The sequence below is a fragment of the Spinacia oleracea genome, chromosome 5, assembly GCF_020520425.1.
Source record: "Spinacia oleracea cultivar Varoflay chromosome 5, BTI_SOV_V1, whole genome shotgun sequence".
Classification (NCBI taxonomy): Eukaryota; Viridiplantae; Streptophyta; class Magnoliopsida; order Caryophyllales; family Amaranthaceae; genus Spinacia; species Spinacia oleracea.
Genome location: NC_079491.1, coordinates 103,303,579 through 103,313,676, shown reverse-complemented (window position 1 = coordinate 103,313,676; position 10,098 = coordinate 103,303,579). Strand labels below are relative to the sequence as shown.

Here is a 10,098-nt window from a genome sequence, read left to right as displayed (position 1 = left end):
TTTTAAAACTTTTCAGTTTTAACAAATTTTATGGTGGTTTTTAATCATAGGATCCTAATTAAATTATCAATTAATTATGAAAATCAAAACAAATTCTAAATTATTTGAAATTCAACAAATTAATTATAATTACAAATTAGGTTGTATATTAACAAAATTAGACCTTAAAATTGTTAAACATATACAGTAGGTCGATCATAGATTCAAGATTTACATGCAAGATTCGCAGATATTTAATTTAACATCATAAAACTTACAAATTCTGCATTCAAAAAACTAAAACCTCCGAAAAGTCATAGTTAGGCTTCGAATTTCGGAATTCTGCGTTCGGCATCAAATCTTTGATTATGGAATTAATTAGAGGCTCGTGACACCACTTCTAGGTTATGAATAATACAACAATATAATTCATGCGGAAAAACCATAAAGCAAGAATCCAAATTAATTGCCACATAGTCAATTAGCATAATTTAGGTGACATACAATGTGATGCGTGCCTTCCCTAGCTGCTCCCGAACCGAACAAGAACAAGTCTTAGAGCCCCAAATGTTGCCCCTCCGTAGAAAGTCCACAGCAAGTTCGGATCCGCCTTAGGTTTAACCAACTAAGATTTTACTTAAGGTTTTATGTATTCGGGTTAGGCTATATTATGTTCTCCCTTGAACACAATGTAAGTAAATAATATGATTTTCAATGTATATAATTATGAGGGCCTAGCCTCATATTTATAGGGTAGGAAATAAGGAATTTGAGTCTTACTAGGAAAAGAATTACCAACCCTACTAGGATTGAAATTCTTATCTAATTAGAATTGTAAAATTAATTAAACTCTTAATTAAACCAATTCTAGTAGGACTAGGAAAACTAATACTTAATCCCAAAGTTACTTAGCAACTAAGAAATCGGACTTTTCTTGGAGCCCAAAACGAAGCAACCAACGCAGCCACAATGGGCCACGTTGGTGTGCGTGCCTACCTAGGCCCAACCGTAGCCGCAGCTGGCCAGAGGGCTAGCGCGCTGCAGCCTCGCCTTGGCGGACTGCTGCTTGCTTGGCGGGCTGCTACGCTACTGCTGCCTTGCTTGCTGCTCGCAGCCCACTACGCTTCCAGGCCCATCGGTTGGGCGTTGGCGTTGGGCTTCGTGCTCAGTGCTATGCGCTCGGCCTTTGCTTGTCGAGCGATGGGCCGGCTCGCTTGTCGGCTTGTCGCTCGTCGAGCTTCCCATTCGTTTTTCGATTCTGGAATCCATTTCCATTTCGAACAAATATTTACGTTTCCGTTAATATTTCCGATTCCGGAAATAATTTCCTTTTCCGAAAATATTTTCGATTCCGATAATATTTCCGTTTCCGGCAATATTTCCGATTCCGGCAATATTTCTATTTCCGATAATATTTTCCGATACGAACCATGTTTCCGTTTCCGGCAACATCTACGACTTGGATAATATTTATATTTCCGTCATGAACCATATTTCCGTTTCCTGCAATATCATCATTTCCGGAGTATTCTTTATTTTGCCTTTTGATGATTTCAGCTCGCACTGGAACCAAGATCCGTCGTTTATGAATGATCATAAATGGGGTATTTAATGAATAATATATTCACTTAAATACTTGATCGTTCACGTACTATTTGTGTGACCCTACGAGTTCAGTCAAGAATAGGTTGTGGATTAATATTATTAATTCCACTTGAACTGAAGTGGCCTCTAGCTAGGCATTCAGTTCACTTGATCTCACTGAATTATTAACTTGTTAATTAATACTGAACCACATTTATTAGACTTAACATTAAATTCATACTTGGACCAAGGGCATTAATACAAAATTATAATTGAAATAACCTAAGCGTTAATACAAAATTCAGTTAGAGATTTTACCAAAAAATATAGTGCTAACACTTGTATGGTCTATATATACAACCGAAAATAACATATAACTTATGTTGAAAAAAATAATTGCAAGGGGTTATTGACTGGCACAAACGGAGAATTAATTTTATTTTAAGCAAATGTCCAAGGAAATCGTTCTATTGTTATGTCTAAAACTGAAATTAAACTTGCCGCCTAAGATATAAAGTCAATATTAAAAAACAGGGATACTTAGATATAAAGTCAATATTCAAGTTGGGTACAATCTTGTTCGAGAACACTGAATGCTCCCTATATAAACAGAAAATGAAGAATCACAACCTAAATTTATTAATAACCCCTGGTAGACATTCTAGGAATGGATGGATACACTTCACTTGTACCAAATAAAAATGCCACAGAAATCAAGTAATCGCAGTTCCAAAATTATTTTTCCTGCACATTTATGCTTGCCATAAAGATTCCAAGTTGTATGTTTCAGTGTTACATTATGTAATTGGAACACTGAAATAATGACGGTAACCCTAACATAACATAAAGCGGTGGAAAATGAGCATCATCACTTTGCCTCAAGACGTTTAATCTGTTGGATCTGCTTTGCAGGGTTCAAACCCTTTGGGCAGGCACGAGTACAGTTCATAATAGTATGGCACCTATACAGTTTGAACTCGTCATTGATCGCCTCTAGTCTCTCCTCAGTGTACTCATCACGGCTATCAGCTATCCATCTGCAAAAAAGAAAACATGTTCAGTACCAAGGTTCTTAAACATCTACAAACACAACAGGTAGAACAGACTAACTATAATACGATGTCAAGTACAAAAGCTAGCACCCCTGCTTAACTGCTGCTTAACACAACAGGTGGATGCTTCTTTTAGAACAAGGAACCGATACAAAGGGTGAAAATAACATTTCTTTCAACTTGTTAGTTTAGTCTGAGCAATTCATTTAACATCAACTGCATTTCCCATATTTCTGGACTCCTACTGGTGAATAATGATTAACAATTGCACATGCAACTTTTCATCTTTTGACAAATTTAGTTTGCTTCTCCCCAGCATTAAACTTCATTTTTTTGTACAAACTCGCCGCAAAGCAAGTGTAGGCAAGATAAAACCATATTAAATACAGACAACTAATTTGTTTTACCCCTATCCACTGCAAACTAGATTTTTTTCCACAAACTCACCATAAAGCAAATGCAGGCAAGATTTTCCAACAGTTGCAAAATAATGAAGAAAACAAATTTCAGTATTGTTCAACAGACATGTTAATGCTAACATCTTTAAGGGTTCACATATTCCCACTAAGCTTAGAACTGGAGTTCCGGAGTTAATGTTATCAGATACTTAGTAATAAGCTCTTTGTAATAGACTCAGATTAAGGGTACCGGACTCCAGTACTTTTTTCGTTCTTGAGAGGCGGACAATGATAATTCTAAATTCGTGGTCACACAGGGACATGATTAAAAAGTGTTCAAGTTTTTTTAGAGTAATTTTCTTCAAAAAATTAATCTGGATTAATTTGCTGATTTATAGTATCAATTTTCTTCTTATAGGTTTACATCCTTCTTCTTATAACATACTTCCTCCGTTATTTTTTAGTTGACACAATTTTTTATCACGTTTGCCAATTCAATATTTCAATCATTAATATTTGTAATTGTCAATGAGTAAAATTATAAAAAACTGATATTAACAAATTTAAACAATGAGACGATTATAACGAGACCCCACATGACTAAATTTTTTCTTAAGTATAAATCACAATTGATAGTCAAAGTAGATTATATGAATAGTGTCAAAAGTCAAACTGTGTCCACTAAAAGAAAACAGAGGAAGTACGGAGTAATAAGAAAGTAAAAAACTTAAAGATATCAAGGGCAAAGAAATAGTAAAGAGAAATTATAAGTAAAAATTACCTACACCCTTTCACCAAGCAATTCCTCCCTTCTAAAAGTACAATACCCCTTTTGTTTAGGAAACATGTTACAGAACACCAAAGGCTAAGAGCTACAACTACCACCCACAAAAGACCAGCCACATCTCTCATCGCTTATGGATGGCCAAACAACCAATTGGTGGTAAGGGTACAATGAAAAGGACAGCCCCTTTCAGAAAGCCTTAATGTTTATTTCCACCCCATGCAAATTGATTGTTCAATTCCAAGATCTAGAGTTTTTTAAATGAATCCTACATCAATGTGGAAGAAGTGTCTTTTTTGAGACAGTATCAACTTCCATACAAATAAGTAGCCACATCCTTTTACTCTATTCCTCCCTCCCTCCCTCCCTCCCTCCCACATCTGATTTTGTATTCCATGTCTCATCCACGTGCAGTCAATCAGCCAGTGATATGGCTAGGTCTTACGTCATAAGGATAGCGGAGATCCAAACATCACATAATACGCAAAACAAGTCTAATCAAAACACAAAAATCTTTATTTGCTAATAAACATAAAGTTCAAAGAAAATTTTAAGTAAAGCTTAGACATAGTAATATAGCATAAATACGAAGATTAGTAAAACCTAGACATAACATACAGGAGGATAGATAGAGCTATCTTAAAACCATCTAAAGGAAGTATAAAACACGCCATACAAGTTTAAATGGAGGAAAACCACAAAAAATGCACCTAACAAGAGCCATGTCGTCCCTAAACATACACATGGAACCCAAGGCCTTCAAGGTATAAATATATAAAGCACGTCATTTCTAGGCATCTTTGTCGGCCAATACGTAAACTAATAATAAGCACACAATCATCAGTCAGAATTCTAAATCCTTTTAAAACGTTTAGCCATCCTGCTCATGCTAATAAGCACACAAACGTTTGGCTCCCTTGAGTCCAAACTTTCATATGCTTCCTACAGCAAACAGGATTCCCATTCAGATGTGGAAGGTGTGTATTTTGGATGGAATTTTGCGCCTTATTTCACTCCAAACATTGCCCAGTTTTTTGTCTTCATGCTTTTATATCCTACTTGGCTGCTTAATTGATCTTTTAAAATGAAGCAGAACCCAAGAAGCTTGCAAAATCCCAATATTCTCAGTGCAAAAATGAGTCCCTGAGTGTTGCAAGTCTGTTGTCTGTGTTATCACTGAACTCTTGATCATTCTGAATTTATTTATGGTGTGTTTGGACACTAGAATTTCATTTGAAATTCTGGAATTGGGTCATTCATGTGTTTGGATAACTAAGAATTTGAAATCTACATTTGGCCCTAATTCCAATTTAACTTGAAGTAGCCCATGAACGAATTTGAATTCCAATTCAAATCCTGTCATTTGAAATTATCTAAATCAAAGCCCATTAGCCCACTAACCTCCCAAGTTTTATCGAAGACTCGTCTTCCCCGACCATTCTCTCTCCTCCCATTGAACCATGTCTGATTTTTTTTCCTCCCCTCTCTCTCCCCTCCACCATAACCACTGAGTGCTCCCCATTTCTTCACTGGAGCTGGAACCAAACCTATTGCTCCTCCACTTTATGGTGCCACAACCAACGACTAACACAAGGCTGTGGTATCTCAAGAAATTCTTTCGCTTGCTTGAAGAAATATTAGATATATCGGAGCTCTTAACTGTTATATAAAATAATACTAATCCTAAGTTTGCTCTGGAAAATTAAGAATTATATGTAACAAAAAGTTGTGAAAGGAGGATTAAATGGCTGGAAATTTTGGGCTTTGTTTGATACAATCACCTGGAAATGGCTGGAATCATGAAGATGGAGATGAAGATTAGCACTGAAAATTTGCAGCTTTGGTGCACGAATAACAATGACAAATGTGATTTATGTGAAAGATAAATCTAAGAGATGTATTTTGTATTTAACTGGTTATTTAAATTTGCCTTTTGTGAAATAAATAGTTAAAGGGGTCAAGATTTGGCTTGGCATTCCAGGCCATATTGTTCATTAAATGGGACTAATCAGGTGGATTCAGTGGATCAGAAAAGGGAGTCATTTCCAGAAGAGTGTGATGTATGCTGCTGTTAATGCCATGGTGTATGCCATTTGGAGAGCTAGGAATGAAGCTCTCTGGAATAAACAAGTCCCTACAGTGCAACACACAGTTCAGTTTGTTAAACACAGTGTTATTAGTAGAGTACAATATATAGGTATACCAAAGATCAGTGACAGTGTACAAAACTGGTGGCAAGAGAGATTACTTGTGTAGCTGTTTGTATAGCTGTTTGTTTTCATGGCTTTTTGTCATGATTCAGTTTTTTAGCCTTGCTTCTCTGGTTAGGGTCTTAGTTTAAAAAAGCGCACCCAAGGCCTAGGCTCAACTTTCAGCGCCTTGAGCTCTCCAGGCTCACTGATGTCAACCAGGCGCGCGCCTTCGTGCGCCTTTGTGCGCCTTAAGTAAGGCACAAGGCGCAACGCCTTGTGCGCCTTCAGTCTTCAAGCGCCATAGGATGACGTGGATCTTTTATTTACATTTTTTTTTCTTTTTTTAATGATATAAACACACCCCATCTGACCTATCAATGATCATATATGTACAACCTTCGCTTTTTGGGTAGTGAAATTAGCATAACATGAGTTAATTTTCATATTTCTAGCTTGTAATTACCATGGAATGTTCTAATTCTGGCACTCCATTGACGGGATCACGCAATACTTATGAACCGGCAAGAAAATATGGCACTCCAATAGAAATATGTAGTTTTGAGTATAAATTGTGTTAATTTTTTTCTATACCGAATTTTAAGATTTATTAGAAAATTATGTGCGCCTTGTATCCAAAAGGCGTGCGCCTGAGCCTTGCGCCTAGGCTCCATGATCCTTGTGCGCCTTGCGCCTTTTTAAACTAAGGTTAGGGTCCTTCCTAAAAGGTTCTTGGCCTTGAAGTAGGTTGTAAATGGTATTCCATTTTTTGCTAATAAAAAGCTTACTCTGACTTATCAAAAAAAAAAAGGTAGAAAATTTATTTTGAAATTGAAATTCTTAAGTATTTGCCAAACATCATGTTGACGTTGAAATTTTGGATTAAGAATTACTTAATTACCCAAACATCAATTTGGAATTGAATGTAAGGATTTCAATTTTAGAATTGAAATGAAGAATTTGAAATGAAATCAATGTTTCCAAATGCTACCTTACTGGAGTTTCTTTAAAAAGATCAGAAGTCGTATGGCTGGTGTTTCTGTTTAATATTACTATACCACTGTCTAGGTAAGGTGTACTTTTCCAAATTGATTATTTTGAGAAAAGATAAATTTACCAGAATCTTTGCATTTACCAACACATAAAGTCCATATCAATGAATCTCACTTATGTGCTCCACACTTCCGACACAGACTTAGAGCATCTCTAATGGTTGTAGCTAGGGACTAGCTTGAAATTTATAAAAGTTTCAAGCTAATAGCTAGACCATTGGAGTGAAGATAATAAATTAGCTTGGCCAAGCAAATTAGCTTAAACAAGCTAATTTGCTTGACAACTAGCTCCCAAATTTGCCAAATAAATAATTGACAAGTCGAACGAGTAGGACCAATTTAAAAAACAAGCTATTTGCTAGCCATTGGAGCATAAATTAGCTAGACAATAAAATTGCTTGAAATATTATGTGGCATAACAAGCTAATTGCCAAATTAGCTTACCATTAGAGATGCTCTTAATGTCATCAACTAATCATTGTAAAATTTGAATGTGTAGTTGATAGTACTTTTTTTTCTTTTCAAAAGTTGATAAATTAGACATTGTGCTTTCCTAAGGTATTGCCTATTTTCTAAGCTGTTTTTCAATTAGTGAACTGAAGTTTCTTCAACAATGAATTTAAGAACAAACAATAACAATGACAATCTCATTACATTATGCATATCTTCTATTATAAGAACTGTAGTTTTAATAATGATCTCAAAACAATGGGACGGATTGGTTAGTTAGATTTTGGTTCCACAAGAATCAGCTTTTCCTCCTCTCAGTTAACTGTATGCATATAGATGGAGTAGCACTTTTATTGTACCTGAGATATAAATATGGCTCACAGATTTTGCTACTCGTTATCCAGATGTTTAGATACTTTTCAACACCATATTGACCTCTGCAATTCGTCTTTAAATATTCTGAACCGAGTTTCTTAGAGGCTATAAGATAGTAGCTTTTACAAAATAGTCTAATGAAAATCACTAACGACAGCACAAATTACGCGGCCACTAACCTAGTTCATAACTCATAATTACATCCGGTGTACAACAAATAGTGTAAGGCGGATGTAACGTTACCCCCAAAATGCTAAAAATTACCCAATGCAAAAGTTATTTATCTTTTAGTGATAAAAAATTTTGTTAATAAAAATTATCCTTCGAGATCACTCAGTACTCTTGCCGCGAATCTCCTTTCTTCCGCCTTAATGTATGAACTAACAATTTAAAAAGTGTATCATCAAAAATTACCGCACAAGATATAAAAATTAATCAAAACATGTCAAAAGATACAAAAAATAAGGTAACCCCGATGCACAATAAATTTATTGTACACCGGATGCGCGCAAAGTCCTAGTTACCGAATTCTAACAAAATTCAAAATTAAAACGATGGAGGTGTACAACAAATTTATTGTACGATCGATGCAAACACTTTTTATGGCACGGTACTCATGAGAGCAACAAGCCTGGTTTGGTAGCTTGGGACTAGGTGTGTATGTTGAAGCAGGTGGCGGCCTTGGTGTGAGAAACCACCTACAGTCCTACTTTGGAATGAAGTTGTTGTGGGCAAGCATGTTTGGGCCATTGAGCAAAAGGCTGACAAATTTGTGGGTAAAATGGGTGCGTTCGGTCCATATAAAAAACAAGGTATGGAGGAATTATATTCCTCCTCAAAATGCAAGCTGGATTCGGAAAAGTATTTGTAAGACTAAAGACAGCTTGTTTGCAAGAGTGAGCAGCAGATTAATCGGCTTGAAATATAGCAGTAAGACCATGTAAGTGACTTATGTGGCCAAGAACAGAAAATGCAGTGAATAAAAGGTGTTTGGAACAGATACTCATTTGTCGTCCCTATGGTGATAGCTAGATTGTAATACCATTTTTTTGCTTTCCAAAAACAAAAAACCTCAACCCAACACCAATAGCAATAGCAACAACAAATAAAAACAACAAAATATAGTGAAATCAAAACACATAAAAACAACAAAGAATAAGAGAAAATCAACCAAAACCAATTGAAATCACAAAAAAAAAAACAAGAGGAGAGAGAAACTGACCGGTGAGCATGGAGCAAGGCAGCAGGACCCAAATAAGATTCAGGATTCCACCAATAGCTAGGGCAAGAAGTACTACAACAAGCACAGAGAATACACTCATCCATTCCATCTAATTTCTTCCTGTCCTCTTTAGTTTGCAGGTACTCCTTACCAGGTGTAGTCGCAGGGTTCTTCCTTTTCAGCCAAGGTTCAATGCTCTTATACTGATTATAGAAATTAGTCATATCAACCACCAAATCCTTGATTACAAACATATGAGGTAGCGGCGTAACCATCGAAGCGGCGGTGGAGGATGTTTCGATCTTCGTAAGACAAGCGAGGCCGTTGCATCCGTCAATGTTCATAGCGCAGGAACCACAGATACCTTCGCGGCAAGATCGGCGGAAGGTGAGAGAAGGGTCGATCTCGTTCTTGATCTTAATGAGAGCATCAAGAACCATGGGACCGCAATCCTTTAGGTTGATCTCGTAGTTTTTGAGCTCTGGTTTAGAAGGATTGTCGGGATTCCATCGGTAGATTTGAAAGGTTTTCATTGTAGTTGGCGACTGTGGTGGTGGCGAGGCTTCTGTTGCGTGGAGGCGAGAGAGGAGGAGCCTACTAATGGGAGAGATTACCGCCGGCGTGGTGGTGGCACGGCGAAGGAGTCCCGTCGCCATGGATGATGTTTGGAAGGATGAGAGGGAAAATGAAGGTTGAAATGGAGTTGGGAGAATAGGAAGGGAAGCGAATAGAAAAAACAGGGAGACGTATGGGCAAAATAGAAAAATGTGTGCTTCGGGAAAAGGAGGACCGGAGGAGAGAGATTGGACAGAAGAAATAAAAAATTAATTTGCACACGCAAGAAACTAGAATGCTGACGTAGCAGTTTTTTTGGCCGTGAGTTGAAAGGCGTATCGTGGAGCATTCGTAAACTTGCCGTCAGTAAAACGGACCGGATCGAAAGTAGTTGGATCGGAAATTTTAAATTATCTACCGTACAACTATATTATATCCGTTTTAAAATAATCTTTACA

The 10,098-nt window shown here is 36.8% G+C and overlaps 1 protein-coding gene across 1 annotated transcript; it reads right to left on the bottom strand.

Annotated features, from left to right (window-relative positions):
• Window positions 1-2,086: 2,086 nt before the first annotated feature.
• On the bottom strand, window positions 2,087-9,869 carry LOC110785893 (succinate dehydrogenase [ubiquinone] iron-sulfur subunit 2, mitochondrial). Its single transcript, XM_021990411.2, has 2 exons — window positions 9,086-9,869; window positions 2,087-2,600 (listed from the first exon to the last, which is right to left on the bottom strand). Exons 1-2 carry the CDS (start codon window positions 9,739-9,741, stop codon window positions 2,432-2,434), a joined length of 825 nt encoding a protein of 274 aa, XP_021846103.2. The 5' UTR covers window positions 9,742-9,869; the 3' UTR covers window positions 2,087-2,431.
• Window positions 9,870-10,098: the final 229 nt, after the last annotated feature.

Bases quoted from the DNA above. Each gene is read 5' to 3' on its own strand.
- LOC110785893 (XM_021990411.2), bottom strand. From the start codon at position 9,741: ATGGCGACGGGACTCCTTCGCCGTGCCACCACCACGCCGGCGGTAATC. The intron at 2,601-9,085 runs GTCAGTTTCTCT...TCTTTTTTGCAG, and splicing joins GCCTTGCTCCATGCTCACCG to ATGGATAGCTGATAGCCGTG.